General features: G+C 40.8%; 1 protein-coding gene across 1 annotated transcript in view; it reads left to right on the top strand.

Moving 5' to 3' along the window:
• Window positions 1-20,967, top strand: part of LYST (lysosomal trafficking regulator) — a 591,077-nt gene that overhangs the window by 349,520 nt on the left and 220,590 nt on the right. Inside the window, exons 31-32 of the mRNA XM_077289098.1 lie at window positions 7,929-8,105; window positions 10,738-10,814. Coding sequence (XP_077145213.1) covers window positions 7,929-8,105; window positions 10,738-10,814 — 254 coding nt within the window. The remainder of the gene's footprint in view (window positions 1-7,928; window positions 8,106-10,737; window positions 10,815-20,967) is intronic.

Consider the following 20,967-nt stretch of genomic DNA (forward strand, 5'->3'; position numbering starts at 1 on the left):
AAAAAAAAATGGTGTTGTAAAAATGAGAAATTTCTGGTCAACTTTTAACTCTTATAACTCCCTAACAAAACAAAATTTTGGTTGCTAAATTGTGCTGATGTAAAGTAGACATGTGGGAAATGTTACTTATTAAGTATTTTGTGTGACATATCTCTGTGATTTAAGGGCATGAAAATTAAAAGTTGGAAAATTGTGAAATTTTCAAATTTTTCTCCAAATTTCTGTTTTGTTCACAAATGAACTCAAGTAATGTCAAAGAAATTTTACCGCTATCATGAAGTACAATATGTCACGAGAAAACAATGTCAGAATCACCAGGATCCGTTGAAGCGTTTCCAGAGTTATAACCTCATAAAGGGACAGTGGTCAGAATTGTAAAAATTGGCCTGGTCATTAACGTGCAAACCACCCTTGGGGGTAAAGGGGTTAATATACAATGTAAAGGAACATGGGAACAAAAATTCCAAATGCATTGAATTTATTTGTGGATTGAAAAAATACAGTTCTGCCACTTTTTAAATTTTGATTTTATGGTGTTTATTGGGCAGTTAAGATGACCTAGCAACATAATTATTCAGGTCAGTACAATTATCTGTAATCTGTAATTTGAAAAAAGAAATTCTGAGACCCATGACATTTTATGGAACTTTATGAGGGTATGATTTTTGCATTTTTATTAATAGCATTATGGGTGAATACAACATTTTGATCTCTTCTTATTTTTTCTTCACTTTACAGCTTTTACGGTATGGGTTAATTATATTTTTATTGTACCAATTTTTAAATTTTTTTATTTTTAATGAGGGAGTAAGAGTGATTCAAATTTCTTATATTTTTTAAAACTTTATTTTTTTTTCTCTTTGGGGACTTGATCCCACAATTATCTGATTACTTGTTCTTTATACTGCAAAACCAAAGTATTGCAGTATATAACTAAAATCACGGTGTGCTCTAAAGAATATGAAATTTGATGTGCCCATCAATATGTCACATGGGATGATGCAACCCCATACCATATGCCTTAAAGGGGTGGTCAAAACTAAAATTTATTTTAATTATAAATGTCTATTTAATGTCTAACCTCTAATGTAACCTTTTTTCTGAAATACTCTAATTAAAAAGTCCCTATTGCTCCCTCACTACTTTATCCAACTGCTTTATTTTATTTTATACTACCTGTGTGATGACGCTTCACTTGAGAACCCCCAGTGCTTGCTGTGAATCACAAATGAGTCGTCATCAGAGACTCTGGTTAATGCTTCAGCCTCTGCCCCAACTTTGAAATGAAGCGTCATCGGTGACATAAATTTCAGGGGCTGAGCTAGCCCCAGCTCAACTGAAGCGGCATGAGGTGTCAATTCTGAGGAATGCTCAGTAGGATCTTGCTAACTTGCCAGCTCCAATGAGAAGTGATGAGCAGGCAAGACAGCAGTGTGCCCTGTAAGAGACAGAGCGAGCGGAGAACACCCAACTCCCGCAAGAAACGTCACAGGCAACAGGGTCATTTGTGAGTTGTAGGCATTCTTGAAGAGGTGGGTTTAAAGGTTTCAAAATCCAGGGAGAGCCTTGTTAGTTGGGTTAACAAGCTCCAGAGTATGAGGGAAGCATGGGACAAACTTCGGACACAGTTGTATAGTTTGGACAGCAGGTTGGAGATGCACGAGAGGGACAAGATAATATTAAGTTAATTTTAGCATTTTGAACTGTCTTATTTGGGCAGTGCTGAGACAATGTAGCAATTGGCCTAGTAGAGATACAGAAAATTATTTAGGTAAAGGTGGATTAATTGGGCTGCAAAGTTTAAGGGGTTGTCTACTAATATAATATTGATGACCCATTCTTAGGATAGCCCCATTTCACACCTGTCCACAGCACTCTTTTACAGAGGTTTTCCCATCTCCAAGATTCTATCTCAATATATACTAGGTATAATAATAATGTTAGCAAATATTTCTTATTAGAAATGTAGTATAGTTTTCAGATTTGCTAAATCTCCTTCCTCATGTGCAGGGCATTGTAGGATCTTAGGTATCCATTTTTTCCAACTATTTAAATGTTTTTAATTATTCCCCGTGCACTTTATAAACAATAAAGGTATTTTTTGTACACTCCATTTTACAAATGCCTCTAGCTTGTTATTATGTGCTCACTGGTGCTAGATGTACAATTTTTTGTTTCCTGTTTGATCATTTTTTTTTTATATATGGCACATGAGCCCATTTTTTATTGTATTTGATCATTTAAGTGGTGCTAGTCCTCCCTTGTTTCAATTACTTATTCTGATGTCATAGATCTTCTATCAGTGGAGATACAGGCCATGGAAGCATTTTCAGACTGCAGCCTGTCCTGACATGTGACTATGTGACTAGCAAAGGCTGTTATCCGAATTACATTATGGGTACAATATTTGGGGGTTCTTGGAATAACCCCTTTAAGAAATGTCATCAACAGGCCCGGCATTAGGTTGATTCGTACCCTGTTTAAAATTGCTGCTTGGTGTTACAACCCCATTGATTTTTTTTTACTCAGTTTTCCTGGGACACATGCAAGGGCAGGAGGCAATCTTTTATATCCTAGAAAACTTATATAAGTCTTCCTTCATAGTTTTTTTTCCCAGACATTACTAACCCTATTCACATATATTGTACTATGAACTGCTGCGAATATGTGGTGTGGAATCTCCTTCTCACATCCACGTGAAATGCATTATACATGACACTTGTATTGCACATTAAGCATGGCACACTATTATTTCTCATAGTACACAATACACATATATTCAGTGTGTCCGTAATGTCATGGTGCACTTTTGACCTTTTCATTGCAGTTCAATGTGGGCTCCATTTGTTGCCCTACACACATCCAAACGATAGTGAAGCTCTTGCCACACACAGGTTAGGACGTCTGGTGTAACAGAGTGAATAACGTCTGTGATTCTCTGTTTTAAGTGATTAATGTCGTTGATATGTTTGCTTTCCTCCCCCTCCTCTCCCCTCCAGTGCCCCCCCCCCCACTGTCCGATCCCACCCTCCATACCGCTGGAGACCCGGGGACCCTCCCAGTGTCCGTATGGCATCTTTGATGGGCGCCGGCATGTTCCAAAATGGCGGGCGCATGCGAAGTGCGCCCGCCGAATCGGCCGGCAGATTCGTTACAGGTACATTTTGATCACTGTGATAGGTTATATCACAGTGATCAAAATTAAAAAAATTGTAAATAAAGCCCCCCTTATCACCCCCATAGGTAGGGAAAATAATTAAATAAATAAAATATATTTATTTTTATTTTTCCACACAGCTGCAGCGATCGGCATCGTTGTCGATATCGCTGCAGCGTCGCTTAGTGTGAAGGTACCTTTAGTGTTGGAGTTAGAATTGAGGGGTTTCCACTGTTTAGGCACATCAGGGGGTCTCCAATCACAACATGGTGCCACCATTGATTCCAGCCAATCTTGCATTCAAAAAGTCAAATGGTGCTCCCTCCCTTCTGAGCCCCAACGTGTGCCCAAACAGTGGTTTACCCAAATATATGGGGCATAAGCGTACTCAGTAAAAATTGTACAACAATTTTGGGGGTCTAATTTCTCCTGTCACCCTTGGAAAAATAAAAAAATGGGGGCTAAAAAATTATTTTTGTGGGGAAAAAAAAGATTTTTTATTTTCACGGCTCTGCGTTATAAAATTCTGTGAAGCACTTGGGGGTTCAAAGTGCTCACCACAAATCTAGATAAGTTCCTTGGGGGGTCTAGTTCCCAAAATGGGGTCACTTGTGGGGGATTTCTACTGTTTAGGTACATCAGGGGCTCTGCAAACGCAACGTGACGCCCGCAGACCATTCCATCTAAGTCTGCATTTAAAAACGTCACTACTTCCTTTGCGAACACCGATGTGTGCCCAAACAGTGGTTTACCCCCACATATTGGGCATCAGCGTACTCAGGACAAACTGGACAACAACTATTGGGGTTCAGTTTCTCGTGTTACCCTTGTGCAAATAAAAAATTACGGGCTAAAAAAATCATTTTTTGAGGAAAAAAATGATTTTTTTATTTTCATGGCTCTGCGTTATAAACTTTTGTGAAGCACTTGGGGATTCAAAGTGCTCACCACACATTTAGATAAGTTCCTTGGGGGGTCTAGTTTCCAAAATGGGGTCACTTGTGGGGGGTTTCCACTGTTTAGGCACATCAGGGGCTCTGCAAACAGTGGTTTACCCCCACATGTGAGGTGTACTCAGGAGAAATTGCCGAACACATTTTAACCCCTTCATGACCGTGGGATTTTTCGTTTTTCCGTGTTCGTTTTTCACTCCCCTCCTTCCCAGAGCCTTAACTTTTTTATTTTTCCGTCAATTTGGCCATGTGAGGGCTTATTTTTTGCGGGACGAGTTGTACTTTTGAACGACATCATTGGTTTTACCATGTCGTGTACTAGAAAACGGGAAAAAATTCCAAGTGCGGTGAAATTGCAAAAAAAGTGCAATCCCACACTTGTTTTTTGCTTGGCTTTTTTGCTAGGTTCACTAAATGCTAAAACTGACCTGCCATTATGATTCTCCAGGTCATTACGAGTTCATAGACACCTAACATGACTAGGTTATTTTTTACCTAAGTGGTGAAAAAAAATTCCAAACTTTGCTAAAAAAAATAAATTAATAAAAATTGTGCCATTTTCCGATACTCATAGCGTCTCCATTTTTCATGATCTGGGGTCGGTTGAGGGCTTATTTTTTGCATGCCGAGCTGGCGTTTTTAATGATTCCAATTCGGTGCAGATACGTTCTTTTGATCTCCCGTTATTGCATTTTAATGCAATGTCGCGGCGACCAAAAAAACGTAATTCTGGCGTTTCGATTTTTTTCTCGTTACGCCGTTTAGCGATCAGGTTAATGCTTTTTTTTTTTTTATTGATCGGGCGATTCTGAACGTGGCGATACCAAATGTGTGTAGATTTGATTTTTTTTTTATTGATTTATTTCGATTGGGGCGAAAGGGGGGTGATTTAAACTTTTATATTTTTTTTATTTTTTTCACATTTTTTTTTACTTTTTTTTAAAAACTTTTTCCATGCTTCAATAGCCTCCATGGGAGGCTAGAAGCAGGCACAGCACGATCGCCTCTGCTACATAGCAGCGATCTGCTGTTCGCATCAAAGCAGGGGAGCTGACATCGGACGTACTAACCCGTCCGATGTCAGTAAGGGGTTAAGATCCATTTTATCCTGTATCCCATGAGAAAATGAAAAAATTAAGACTAAAGGAATTTTTTTGTGAAAAAAAAAAAGTACTTTTTCATTTTTACGGATCAATTTGTGAAGCACCTGGGGGTTGAAAGTGCTCACTATGCATCTAGATAAGTTCTTTGGGGGGTATAGTTTCCAAAATGGGGTCATTTGTGCAGGAGCTCCAATCTTTAGGCACTCAGGGGCTCTCCAAACGCTACATGGTGTCCGCTAAAGATTGGAGCCAATTTTTCATTCAAAAAGTAAAATGGCGCTCCTTCCCTTCCGAGCCATGTCGTGCGCCCAAACAGTGATTCCCCCCACATATGGGGTATCGGCGTACTCAGGACAAATTGTATAACAACTTTCGGGGTCTAGTTTATCCTTTTACCCTTGGGAAAATAAAAAAATTGTTGCTAAAAGTTCATTTTTGTGACTAAAAAGTTAAATGTTAATTTTTTCCTTCCATGTTGCTTCTGCTGCTGTGAAACACCTGAAGGGTTAATAAACTTCTTGAATGTGGTTTTGAGTACCTTGAGGGGTGCAGTTTTTAGAATGGTGTCACTTTTGGGTATTTTCAGCCATATAGACCAATCAAACTGACTTCAAATGTGAGGTGGTCCCTAAAAAAAATGGTTTTGTAAATTTTGTTGTGCAAATTAGAAATCACTGGTCAAATTTTAACCCTTATAACTTCCTAGCAAAAAAAAATGTTGTTTCCAAAATTATGCTGATGTAAAGTAGACATGTGGGAAATGTTATTTATTAACTATTTTGTGTCACATAACTCTCTGGTTTAACAGAATAAAAATTCAAAATTTGAAAATTGCAAAATTTTCCAAATTTTCGCCAAATTTCCATTTTTTTCACAAATAAACGCAAAAATTATCGACCTAAATTTATCACTAACATATGAAGCTCAATATGTCACGAAAAAACAATCTCAGAACCGCTAGGATCCGTTGAAGCGTTCTTGAGTTATTACCTCATAAAGGGACACTGGTCAGAATTGCAAAAAATGGCCAGGTCATTAAGGTCAAAATAGGCTGGGTTATGAAGGGGTTAATCAGGTCAGAAACTGGCAGCAACCAATGAGACCCATCTACATCCATCTACTGTTCAGAGAAATCTTTCCAGAAGTGGTCTAAGAAATTTGCCAAAAAACATAACTTCTACATGGAAGCAATGCCAAGTCAGTCAACTGTGGCCTAAAGCATAAGAACTGGGGCATAGAAAAATAGAAGCAGATACTCTGGTCTGATGAGTCAAAATTTGAACTTTTTGGATGTGAAAGAGGCAGTTTGTTACCGAAGGACTGGAGAGTGGTACAATAATGAGTGTCAGAAGACAATAGTGTAGCATTATAGAAGTTCCTTGTAAATTTGGAGCTGCATTTCAGCAAATGGAGGTTGGGATTTGGTCATAACTAATGATTTACTCAATGCTAAGAAACATAGGCAGTTACTTATCCTTCATGTTAAACCATTGGGAAGATGTCTGATTGGCTCAAAATGTATTCTGCAGCAGGACAATGACCCCAAACAATACAACAAATGTCATTCAGGTCTATTTTTAGCGTGAAAAAGAACACCTGGTCCTGGAAGTAATAATGCGTCCCCCTCTCCGAACCCTGATCTCAATATCATAGTATCTGTATGGGATTATTGTATGTTTACTGTGCATAATAATTTATATGCAAATGAGGCATTAATGATTTGCATACACAAAGCGCTTTCAGCGTTAGCGGACATTTTTCAGGCAGTCGTTATAAACCTCATTGATAGCATGCCAAGGTGTGTAAAAAGTGTATTTGTTATGAACCCCACAAGGGTCAGTCAGCAGACGGCACACCACACACTCATTGGGATGGTAAAGGGGAGAGGAAGGCCCTAACAACAGGGAATGAGGGGTGGGACACTTCCTGAGCTCCAGGCACCTGAGCCTGTCCTTGCACTCCCTTAATGCCCTAAGTGGGTCCTCCTCCCCGCTGCTGTCACGAACCTCGTCCCTCGCTGTTACCTCACACTGCCCTGGGTAGTGCACTGGCCGGCAAGGGCGCTAGCCTCACCACTGTAGATGGTACAAACACAGGGGGTAGTGACAAGCATGAGACAGACAATGTAAAAACACAAAACTTAGCTCCAGGCACAGCTGCCAAGCTCCTCACCGCAGAGGACACGGAAACAGGACCCCAAACTCCAGAAGTAGCAGATTCAGCCCTGATACCAGAGAGCTGCACACTCCAGGGCTGGTCTGCATATAATAACTCTATCACTAACAGTCAGCTGATGCATCAGGTGACTATTTAAAGGATGGTGGGAGTGGTCACCACCCACATCAGCTGACCTAGCAATTCAGCAGCTGCAGCAATCAAGGAAAACTGACATTAACCCCTGTTGGCCTGAAAGGAAAGAAGCTACATTTAAATTTAGACTGGAACCAGAGCTGCCACAAATCCAAAAATGGATCATGACAGTATTACTGTGTGTGGTGCACATTCTCTATAATGAATAAATGGAGAGGTTTCTATTTTTTTCAGCTTATTTGCATATCATTAAAATATGTATGAATATTTTGATTTCCATAATTCCAAAACTTTTCTTTCTTGGTATTGCATTTTCAGTATTGAAGAATGTAATAATCTTTAATTTGCAATGTATATTTGTTTATGATATTTGGAATTATTGAGAACTTGTTTTTACTTTTTCAGCATGGACCCAAGATGTCTCTGTATTTGTTTGAATTGATGTACAATCACAAGGAGGAATTGACAAAAGAAGACCAAACGATGGGGGCATTACTTATGAGTGCACTAAAGGAGTCTGGTTATAAATGTATCCCTCCAAATGCTCCCCTCGAGCTTGACCTAATTAAGGCTTCTGAAGAGGTTTGGGAACTTTACATCCTGAGTATTAGCTGTCTTGCTTTATTGCTCTATTGCCTTTTCTTAAAGGGAATCTGTTGGTAAGATCAATCCCCCATTCGCATATATGGGTATGCAAGTCTTTGAAAGCTAAATTCATCGACACCTTTATTTCTTCTATTTGTTGCTACATTGCAGAGAATGAGGTATTGTAATCCATCTATTAAATGCTCTGAGTGTGACAGAGCACTTCCCGAGCATCATTCTCAAAGTTGTTTTGTCGTGCAGCACCAGCGTCTTTAGCTTGATTGATAGCTATTAGTCAAGCAAGAGAGACTGGTGCTTACCAGGAAAACAACCTCGGGAGGCAGAGGTTTGGAAAGTGCTCTGTCACGCCCAGAGCACTTAGTGCCTGATGACATTTGCACATGAATGAAAACGCTAATTATTCTAGTGCAGTGTTTCCAAAACTCCATTCCTCTGGGCACCCAACACATCATGTCTTCAGGATTTCCTTAGTATTGCAGATGTGAGAGAACCTGTGGCATTTTCTGATGCCTTGATAATAATTCCATCACCTGCACAATACTACAGAACTTCTGAAAACAATCTGTTGCTGGCCATGATGACTGGAGTTTGGGAAACACTGCTCTAGAGTGATGCAACAGATAGAAGATGGTGTTGATAGATCTTGCTTTCAAAGACCGGCATATCCACATACTGTATGTGTTTACAGGGGTTGATCTTACTGACAGATTGCCTTTAAATTAGTAGCTCATGTGACTGTATGAAAATCATTTTAAGAAAAGTGAAAACTTTGTCACCTTCCAATAACCTACTTGATGGATCTCTTCCATTACTCTTAAGGTACCTTCACACTAAACGACTTTGCAACGATAGCAATCCGTGACGTTGCAGCGTCCTGGATAGCGATATCGTTGTGTTTGACACGCAGCAGCGATCTGGATCCTGCTGTGATATCGCTGGTCGTTGCTGAAAGTCCAGAACTTTATTTGGTCGTCAGATGGGCGTGTATCGTCGTGTTTGACAGCAAAAGCAACGATGCCAGCAATGTTTTACAATGGTAACCAGGGTAAATATCGGGTTACTAAGCGCAGGGCCGCGCTTAGTAACCCGATGTTTACCCTGGTTACTATTGTAAATGTAAAAAAAACCAGTACATACTCACCTTCTGATGTCCGTCAGGTCCCTGGCCGTCTGCTTCCCGCACTGACTGTGAGCGCCGGCCGGCCGTAAAGCACAGCACAGCGGTGGCACAGCGGTGACGTCACCGCTGTGCTCTGCTTTTACTTTACGGCCGGCCGGCGCTGGCTGGAAACAGCTAGTAAAACTATATTAACCATGCACTGTAGACAAATCGCACTTAATTTGCACAAAAAGCAGCAAAAAGAAAACCCTGCAAAAACAAAACAAGAAGCGTTTTTACTGCCAATATTTTTTTTTTTGTCTTTGGAAAAAACATATTGTCTGTGAACATAGGCTGAAGGTGTAAACCTATGTGTTTCATCGTGTAGCCTGTCCCATGGAAAAATGGCAGTGTGTGTTTAGATCTGTTTAAAGGGCCACTGTCACCCCCTCCAGCCATTATAAACTAAAAGAGCCACCTTGTGCAGCAGTAATGCTGCAGTCTAACAAGGTGGCTCTTTTAGTTTTTGATTCCGTTATTCCCTCAATAAAGCGTTTTAAAATTTGCCCTAACTACCTGTCTGCAGACCTGGAGGCGGTCCGAAGCCTCCTCTGTGAATCTCCCAACGGCCGTCACTCTTCTCTTCTGGGGATGTGGTTGCCGCCCCCTTCGCGCTGTTTCTTCTTAAATCCGGCGCCTGCGCTGTGCGTGCCTGCCTGTGACAGGCGCAGTCTTCATTGTCCGTCATAGGTCAGATGCATGGGAAAATAGTTGTAATATAAAGTACATTCAACAGCCATAATTAAAAATTCCTTAGGAGGAAGGAAGGAGGATATGTTTCCGGCAGACCAACCAGGTAAAAGCCAAGATTTTATTCCAACATGATTAAAAATAAAACATTTAAAACAACCTGATGCGTTTCTGGTGCTGCAGTGCGCCCTTAATCACCCTAATGGCTTTTACCTGGTTGGTGTGCTGGAAACCGATCCTCCTTCCTCCGTTTGTCTTGCTCACAAGCAGGATCGGCACCCACCCCCTTTATATCAGCAACCTCAACAGGATCCTAGCCGCAGGCTACTTGCGTGGAGACTCCCAGTCCCTCCTCCCTGCCTAAAAATTCCTTAATCTGTATAGTACTGTATATGTACTATACATCTCTAAATAGTAGGACAGGTATTGGGATGCAATATAATGATGTATAGAAGGATCTAAAGCCACAACATTGCATGTTCACGAACCAAAATCTTGTGACCTTTTAAAATACTTGAACAGTGAGACCACATTTGTTCTCTTTGCTCTATAACCAAAACATCCACAATTCTTCACTTGCTACTACATAACCACAAGCCTTCCCATGACTGTTTAGTACAACCATCTCCATTTTTGCTTTTAATTCATCCTTTGTAGGACTTTATGCCAGAAAGGGCTCCTGCAGGGGTTTTGTTAGATAAACATCAATGTTATTCATATTCATCACGTTGCTGCATATTTTGTTCATTTTATTTTCAGGAACAGGAAAAATATAAGAGTGAAGAGCTAACCAACAAAGAAGCTTGGAAGAAAACAATTGTAAATAATCAACAAAAGTAAGAAAATATTTATTAAATGTGTTTCAATTATTTTGTGTTCCTAATTGTTGTTTTCCTGGTAAATGTGTAACTGAATCTTGATAGTCTCAGACCTGAATGATTTACAGTTAGTAGCCAGCCTAAGTACATGTGGGGGTTGCCTGGTTGCTAGGGAATCCTCACATGTACTCAGGCTGGCTAGTAGCTGTAAATCATTCAGCTGAGGCGATGAAAAGGTAATCTCCGCACACTAACAAATAATCGGAGATCACCCGAGCAACGAGTACACTTGCTCATCACTAGTCAACACATGTTTTGTTGCTTGACAGCTGTAGTAACTACTTAAGGGGGTTATACTTAAGGGGATGTTCCCATCTTAAACACTTCTCACTTTCATAGAACACATACTCCACCTCTACATTCACATCGGGTTGATCTTTATCTGCTATGATAAAATAAACCAAGTGAATAGAAAAATAGAATGGATAGGTGCCAAAAAAAAGGCTTTTGTTTTGCCATTGTCAAAACACTGATTAGAGACATACCAAGTAAGAATGATTGTAATAAATATTGCTGGGAAGTCATCCAAACATTCTTGAAATCCAATGACTTACCACAAAGCCTTGTGCCAACCTTTCATACAGTCTGCCCTTCCATATCTTTATAATAGAGAAAGATTCACTCTTCTTGTATTCAACTTGCTCACATTATGAACATTTAAAGGGAATGCGCCAGTAGGATCAACCCTCATAAATCAGTGCAAAGGACAATGACATTCCCCTCAGCCGAGGAAAGCACCACTGAGAATTCAACTCCAAACACTGACTCTCCTCTTTTGGCACTCCTGCATTGGCATCAGCATTTTGTGTAAGAGCACAAATTTTCATGTGTATCCCGGATGGATATCTTGATGGAAGTCTGTTGGATTAGTGCTGTATACAGTTATAGGATGTTTTGCCCCCAGCAGTTCGCCCCCGGGTGCATTTTGCCCTCGCACATTTCGTCCCCAGCATTTGTCCCCCAGGATGATACTTATTTGTCACAGGTGCAGCTCCCTGGGTCACGGAGTGAAGTCTAGCGGTTCCCCGTGACGTCAGATGGAAACAGTTGATTAACATGTGACAGAAGTGCAGCACTTTGTACAGTACTTTTGTGACATGTGGATTGATGACGGACGGGAATTCATGAACCACAAGGACAAACTGGTGAAACATCCGAACACAAAATTCTGGGGGCAAAACAGGGTATAAACAGGGCAAAATGTACCCGGGGGCCAACTGCTGGGGGCGAAACATCCAAATCCCGCTGTATACAGGGTCAGCTTTGTACTGACTGCTCCTCTGTAAATGGATCCAAGTAGCAGCTCAGTCGGTAAAGACGGAAGGAGGAAATGCAGGTTTTTCCCTCTACTCACCCTCCACTTCCAGGATGTGACAGGTCTGCGGGGCAAGTAAACATGTGAAATCTATGTGTGTAGTGGCCAGACGTGCGGGCTGCAGGAGCCACATCTATAATCAAGTTTGCCTAATGTCCCTTAAAGGGAATCTGTCAGCAGGTTTTTGCAACCTCATCTGAGCACAGATGTAGGCAAGAAGAAGCTGAATCCAACGATGTATCACTTAAATTACTGGGTGCAGCAGTTCTTACACAATCAGAGCTTTTAGATTTAGCATGAAGCAGAGCTAAGATGTGCTTATAATGGGGGCGTTGCTGGACTAAGGTAGTCCAGCAATGTTAATCTCTTAGTGATAAATCATGATATATCTTTCACACTTAGTAAACAACAATACACACTTTGACATGTGACACATCCCTGAGTTTTGTGTTTCTGCCTCTATCTCCTCCTGTCTTCAGATTACATAGCAAAAATCTGCTGTCAGATTCCCTTTAAGACCAATTATAGCACATTGTCTACCATTCGTGTGCTGAGTGCAGCCAAAATTTGGATATGAGCTACACCTGCTTTGTGAATGACGAAACCTAAACAAGCAGGAATACATGATTTGACAAGGGACCCTACAAATTTGCTAGGTTTACACTAACCTAGGAACGTAGTTATAGTTATGAGTTGCATCTCCTCATGTGACATGGCTACTCATTATCATTTTTTAATTATAACGGGGCTTCAGTGACACCTCTGCAAGTGATATGTTTCTAGTTGTATTTTGTATAATATTATGTCATGTATTATACAGTGAGTATAAAAAGGTACACAGCCATGTTAATCCCTTATTTACCAGCAATGCTAATGTCTTTTTACAGACCTGAGAAATAAGAAAATAACATCCCCCCCTTAAAAAATGAAAATGCAGCAACTGTCAGCTATACACTATAGCTGATACTTTGCTGTGTAATGTGGCTCGGAACAGTAGGTGTGGGTGAGGTACTCTTGCTTCAAACTGCACGCTACATGGAAATGGGGGTCCTGGCTGGGTGTGTGGACTTTTGCTGTGATGGCTATACACCCTTGCAGACTCATGATGCCGTTGTATTCTGTCAGCCAGTCTGTTTTGACTTGGAACATCTTCATGCACTTTCCCTTCTTTTTCCTGAAGTCACTTTCACTTTCTACTCTGCTTAGCTCTTCTGCCTCAACACAGCCCTGCACACTATTCCAAGAGCCTTCTAGTCCCCAATAACAGCGTACACAGTTCAGCAAGCAAGAGTCCTATACTTCTCCCCTCAGGGTAGTTTTCTCTGCCAATATCGTCGCTACTTAACTTTACGCTTTATTGATGTCTCTGGACTACCACACAAGGGCATTTCCTCTTCTGCTCACTTATCCTTCCTTTTTGTGCAAGTTACATGACTGACAGACAACTCTGTACCGTCCCACTAGGCTTCCTGCCGCATGCCTTGATACTTCGTCCTTTTCTCTCTTTTTTTCTCTGGGCCAACTCACTACTCACTTCCTTTTCGTTGTTGCTATTCTCGTAGGAGCTTACTACCTGCCTTGGTCATCTCACTCTTGCCACAAAAGCACTGTCATGGGTTTACCATGGCAGAGAGGGGCCAGAATATTGCAGTGTCTGATTTCAATTATTCTTGCACTGATTAGAAGCACTTCACTATCATATTAAGCAATAAGGTTTCTGCTAGCACTTTAGGACTTAATGTGTTCAGTCGAGAGCTCCTGGAGTGTTGTTCAGAAGACTGTTGCTTGGTGATTTTTCTGTGTGCATATCATCATCCTCTCCTATTTGTTTTGTCCTTCCTTCCCATTGTCCCACTTTGTTTGTAAGTGTATATTTGTATGATTGGTATTTTCATTCATCCCTGTACGTCTTCCATTGTTAGTCAGGTTTGTTAATTCTTATACACTACAACTCCTCACTTCCCTAAGGGTACCGTCACACAGTGCCATTTTCATCGCTACGACGGCACGATTCGTGACGTTGCAGCGTCGTATGATTATCGCTCCAGCGTCGTAGACTGCGGTCACACGTTGCAATACACGGGGCTGGAACGATAATTTCATGACGTATTTGCGATGTAGAAGCCGTTGGTTACTGTGCGCACATCGTATACAACCTGTGTCACACGATGCAATCATGCCGCCACAGCGGGACACTAGACGACGAAAGAAAGTTTCAAACGATCTGCTACGACGTACGATTCTCAGCGGGGATCCGGATCGCAGTAGCGTGTCAGACACAACGATATCGTAACGATATCGCTAGAACGTCACGAATCGTGCCGTCGTAGCGATGAAAATGGCACTGTGTGACGGTACCCTAAGAGGGAGAGGGGACAGATAAGGGCTGATTTAGGAGCTCAGCAAGCATCTTCACCATCAGAAATAATTACTGAGAGTAGGGATAACTGGGGTGCCCCTAGCTTTACGGATAGAGAAGAAGCCCCTAGCCCCAGGATATTCTGCAACAGGGCTGTGACAAGCACCCACTGCATGTGGTTTCGCTGACTAGCCAGACCTGAAGTCTGCTACTATTGCCATCTCGTTACTATCTCCCGTTCTACCCAGAAGTTCTCTTCAATTCCTTCACTTAGCTCCTCCTCTCTGGGCTAGTCCCAACTATTAGCTTTAAATATCACTGTCAACTACTTATGGCTGGGCCCAACATAATTCTCTAGCAATTCTAATCATTAAACATACAAACATCATGATGTTTTACATCACTCCACATATTTTCACAGCAGGAGGTAGGGAAGGAGGGAAAAGTGGATGAAATCAACACTTCCTTACACCTGCATCAGCCATCACCACCATTAGCACACTGAAATTGTGATTGTATGGTTCCATGGTGAAGAAATGGCCTAGCTATAGTGGCTTGTTCAGACGTTAGCAACATTGTAGTGGTAAAAATATACATTTTTCATTCCTGTCATTCCACTTTGCGTTAATTTCTGAAAAGAACCTAACAAAAGTTAAAGGGTGCTGTTTTTAACATGGTATCACTTTGGGGGTTTTCCAATGTATAGGTTCTGGAAAGTCACTTCAAAACTGAATAGGTCCTTAAACAAATGCATTTTGTTAATTTCCTTATTAAAAAAAAATAAGAAATTGCTGCTGAAATTTTACACATCCTAACAAACTAAAAGGACATTTTATAAATGGTGCTTACGTAAGGTAAGAATAAGGTAGATATTTGTAACTATTTAGTGCAATGTGACTTTCTTGGTTAAAGGTATAAACTTTCAAAGTTGAAAAATTGCTAATTGTTTGACGTTTTTGTCAAATATGTAATATTTTTAAAGATAAACTCTAAACTTATCAACCTAAATTTACCACTAACATAAAGTATAATGTGTCACAAAAAAATCAGCTTAAAAATAAAGATGTTGAAACATTCCAGGATTATTTACACATAAAGTGACACAGGTCAGATTTGAAAAACTTAGGGTTAAAATGCCAGGTTTTTGTCATGTAAAAACAAAACATTTAAAACATTAAAACATTTCTTCCTTTTAACCCCTTCACCACTTTGCGATTTTCATTTTTTGCGTCTTCATTTTTTTGCTTCCCTTCCTCCCATAGCCATCACTTTTTTTTTATTATGGCCATATGAGGGCTTGCTTTTTGCGTGACAAGTTGTACTTTTAAATGACAGAATTGTTTTTATCGCATAGTGTACTGAAAAATGGGATAAAAATCCTAGTGCTGTGAAATTACAGAAAAAGTGCAATTCCACAACTGTTATATATATATATATATATATATATATATATATATATATATATATGTTCAATAAATGCTAAAAATGACCTGCCATTATGATTCTCCACATCTTTACGAGAACGCAAATACCAAACATATATAGGTTTTTTTTTTAATTTAAGTGTTGAGAAAAATCGAAAGTTTATAACAAAAAAATGTTGCCATTTTTCGAGACGCAGTGTCTCCATTTTTTGTGATCTGGGGTTGGATGATGGCATATTTTTTGGGCGCCGAGCTGACAGTTTTATTGGTACCATTTTGGGGTAGATAAGATGTTTTTATCGCCTTTTATTGCAATGTTGCAGCGACCAAGAAAACATAATTCTGGAGTTTTCATTTTGTTCTCATTACATTTACCAATCAGATTAATTTACTTTATATTTTGATAGATCACATATTTCTGAACTCTGCAATATTGAATGTGTTTCTTTTTTTGAATGCGACAAAAGGGGGTCGAGTTGAACTTTGTTACGCTCGTTCTCTGACTGTTTAGACTGAGTGTGGATAGTGGACCGAGGATAGCCTGGTGTGGTGTAACTAAATGCCTCCCAAAGACTGACCCCGAATGCATGGCAACTGATGATGTCGTGATCCAAGAAGAGCATGGAGATGCGTGATCAGGTGCTACACACCAGGACTGACCTCGGTCACACGGCAGTGGAGCCTTCTACAAGATATGCTGCTATACAGGCAGACAGGTGTTAGGCTACGTTCACATTAGCGTTAAGCTAATGTGCGTCGGATTTGCGTCGGCGACGCAGCGGCGACGCATGCGTCATGCGCCCCCTATACTTAACATGGGGGACGCATGCGTTTTTTTTTGTTGCGTTGTGCCACACATGCGTCTTTTTTGCCGCAAGCGTCGGACCAAGAAAACGCAACAAGTTGCATTTTTCTTGCGTCCGATTTTCGGCAAAAACCGACGCATGCGTCGCAAAACGCAGCGTTTTTGCGTGCGTTTTGCCGCGTTTTTGCGTGCGTTGTGCGTTGCGTCGCCGACGCAGCGGCGCACAACGCTAGTGTGAACGTAGCCTTAGACTGGAGGGACAGGAACAACTGGGTCACTGGCAGGTACGACTGGAACACTGAAACGGATAGGACATAGTTCAGACTGGATGGACAAGTATCCGCAGACATGGTCAAGCAGGGAAACACATACGCAGACAGGCAGGGAACGCAGACAGGCAGGACAGGACTCTGTTCACAAGGAGTAGACGGTCACGTTCACACAGGACGCATACAATAATTGGTATGGAAAAGACAGACTGAGACAAGTTCACACAGGGTACTTTCAATGAAGTAGCAAGTGTACTCACTAAACACTAATGTTGCACAGCAACAACAGATTAGAAATAGGCACTCGTTCATACACTCCAGGTTTCAGAGATATGATCAGTTTCAGACAATGCAAGATTTACTGATCGAAACAGGTTCAGACACTGATGTATAAGGAATAAGATCAGGTTCAGACACTGCAGGTTTAGGGATAGGTACAGGTATAGACACAGCAGGTTTAGGGAAAGATAAGGACAAACCGATTCATAAATTGGACCTTATTCATTCAAGGATAGACACAGGTACAGAATCAGGGTTTATACATATCTGGCAAAAATTAAGAGACCACTACAAAGTTTTATAAAAATCTGCTTCTCTGCATGTCTCACTTCCATTCCAGTGTCAGTTGAATTCCAACCAGAGTACACCTCATTCTACTTAATGTGCTTCTGATTACGTGATCACCTGAACCAAATCTTATTTAAGGAAGGAAAGTATAAAAAACACTGCTGTGGTGTTCACAGTCCTCTTGCAATAGGACAAGTTGGATGGCAAAACAAGTGCTAGTAATATCCCAAAAGTAATAGGAATGAAAAAATAACTTAATTATACCAAAGGAGTTGAAAAGAAAAGTCTTGAGTGAGGAAAAGAAGGGCTCAATTCTGGCTTTACTAACAGACGGACACAGTGAGCATCATGTTGCCTCCATCCTTAAAATTTCTAAGATGGCAGTCCATTACAACAAGGTCAAGCAGCAGACATTGGGGACAGCAAAGCTACAGACCGGCAAAGGGTGAAAAAGACCCTCCACTGACCGGGATGACCATCATCTTATTCAAATGTCACTCAGCAACCGCAGGATGACATCAAGTGACGTACAAAAGGAATGTCAAATGGCAGCTGACGTGATGTGCACCAGCCATTAGTTTATATACAGAAGCATTCTAATAATAATCACCAGCCAGTATCCGTAAAAGTACAAATACACAGTGTTGCTGAGTGTGTGGAAGACAGAACAGGGAATAGTTAATTAGATAGGTGAGGTGATAGGCTATTCTAAAGAAAAGTGTTTTTAGGGCACGCTTCAAACTATGGATACAGGGAATTAACCGGATTGTGTGGGGTAGTGCATTCCAGAAACTGGGGCAGCACAAGAGAAGTCCTGGAGGTGGGAGTGTCAAGTTCAGGTTATAGAGAATGTTAGTCATTGGTCAATAGTGGAATGAAGAGGACAGATAGGTAGAGATAATGGATATGTAGGCCGGTGAAGAACTGTGGAGAGCTGTGTGTGTAAGAGTGAAAAATTTATATTGGATTCTGCAGTGGATGGGTAGCCAGTAGTTTTTGCAATGACTGGCACAGCATGGAGGCATCAGTGTAGCAGTTGGACAGAAATATGATATAGGTTTTGTCTACACATAGCCGGGCGGGGATGTTATTCTTTGTTAAGAAAAAGAAAAAGTCTTCCATCTTGCCACCCTTGCCAACAGGTCAATGTTATCAGCCTTAGGATAGGATAGGTCATCAATGTGTGATTGGCAGGGGTTTGGCACCTCCGCCAATCAGCTGCCGCCCAGAAGTATTCGCTTGCAGAGCTGGCCGTTTACTTGAAGTGGCCGGAGCTTGTTACTGCACATCCGCCTCCTATTGATTTGTATATGAGGCCGATGTGTAGTGGCCTTATGGCAGCCATTGCATGTAGACAGCCAGCTCCTTAAGTAAGTACTTCTGGCCAGCGGCCACAGATAACAGTTGATTGGTAGGGGTTCCAGACCCTGGCTGATCACATTTTGATGACCAATCCTAAGGATTGGCCAACAGCATAAAAGTAGTGGACAACCTCTTTAAAGAAGGAAAAAAGTTTTGAAATTATTCTCCTTGGTATGATTTTTTTTTTACATGGCATAGACCTAACATTTTAATATGGGTGTGTAGACTTTTTATATCCACTGCACTACTGTGTATTCCCACATTCTCTCTAGCACATCAGCAACACAGGCAGAATACATAGTAACATAGTTATTAAGGTTGAAGGAAGACTCTAAGTCCATCTAGTTTAACCCATAGCGTAACCTAACATGCCCTAACATGTTGATCCAGAGGAAGGCAAAAAAAAACCATGTGGCAAAGAGTAAGCTCCACACTGGGGAAAAAAATTCCTTCCCGACTCCACATAGAGCAATCAGACTAGTTCCCTGGATCAACGCCCTATCAAGGAATCTAGTATATATACCCTGTAACATTATACTTTTCAAGAAAGGCATCCAGTCCCCTCTTAAATTTAATTAATGAATCACTCATTACAACATTATATGGCAGAGAGTTCCATAGTCTCACTGCTCTTACAGTAAAGAATCCGCGTCTGTTATTATGCTTAAATCTTCTTTCCTCCAGACGTAGAGGATGCCCCCTTGTCCCTGTCTCAGGTCTATCATTAAAAAGATCATCAGAAAGGTCTTTGTACTGTCCCCTCATATATTTGTACATTAAAATAAGATCACCCCTTAGCCTTCGTTTTTCCAAACTAAATAGCCCCAAGTATAATAACCTATCTTGGTATTGCGGACCCCCCAGTCCTCTAATAACCTTGGTTGCTCTTTTCTGCACCCGCTCTAGTTCAGCTATGTCTTTCTTATACACCGGAGACCAGAACTGTACACAGTATTCTAAGTCTGGTCGCACTAGTGACTTGTATAGAGGTAAAATTATGTTCTCCTCATGAGCATCTATGCCTCTTTTAATGCATCCCATTATTTTAGTTGCCTTTGTAGCAGCTGCCTGACACTGGCCACTGAATATGAGTTTGTCATCCACCCATACACCCAGGTCTTTTTCATTGACGGTTTTGCCCAGAGTTTTAGAATTAAGCACATAGTTATACATCTTATTACTTCTACCCAAGTGCATGACCTTACATTTATCCCCATTAAAGCTCATTTGCCATTTATCAGCCCAAGCTTCTAGTTTACATAAATCATCTTGTAATATAAAATTATCCTCCTCTGTATTGATTACCCTGCAGAGTTTAGTGTTATCTGCAAATATTGAAATTCCACTCTGTATGCCCCTACAAGGTCATTAATAAATATGTTAAAAAGAAGAGGGCCCAATACTGACCCCTGTGGTACCCCACTGCTAACCGCGACCCAGTCCGAGTGTCCTCCATTAATAACCACCCTTTGTTTCCTATCCCTGAGCCAGCTCTTAACCCACTTACACATATGTTCACCTATCCCCATTATTCTCATTTCATGTATCAACCTTTTGTCTGGCACCGTATCAAAAGCTTTTGAAAAGTCCATATACACTACATCCATTGGGTTCCCTTGGTCCAGTCCGGAACTTACCTCTTCATAGAAATTGATCAGATTAGTCTGGCAGGAACAGTCCCTAGTAAACCCATGTTGGTATTGGGTCATGAGGTTATTCCTCTTCAGATACTCCAGTATAGCATCCCTTAGAATGCCCTCCAGGATTTTACCCACAGTAGAGGTTAAGCTTACTGGCCTATAATTTCCGAGTTCATTTTTTGTCACCTTTTTTGAATATTGGCACCACATTTGCTATACGCCAATCCTGTGGTACAGACCCTGTTATTATGGACTCTTTAAAGATTAAAAATAATGGTCTATCAATGACTGTACTTAATTCTTAAGTTTATTCAGTTTGAAAAGTAAAAGGTACAACCTGGGAAGAACTTAATAATGGATTTCTTGCAGA

Source organism: Ranitomeya variabilis, chromosome 2 (assembly GCF_051348905.1).
Source record: "Ranitomeya variabilis isolate aRanVar5 chromosome 2, aRanVar5.hap1, whole genome shotgun sequence".
In the NCBI taxonomy this organism is placed as follows: Eukaryota; Metazoa; Chordata; class Amphibia; order Anura; family Dendrobatidae; genus Ranitomeya; species Ranitomeya variabilis.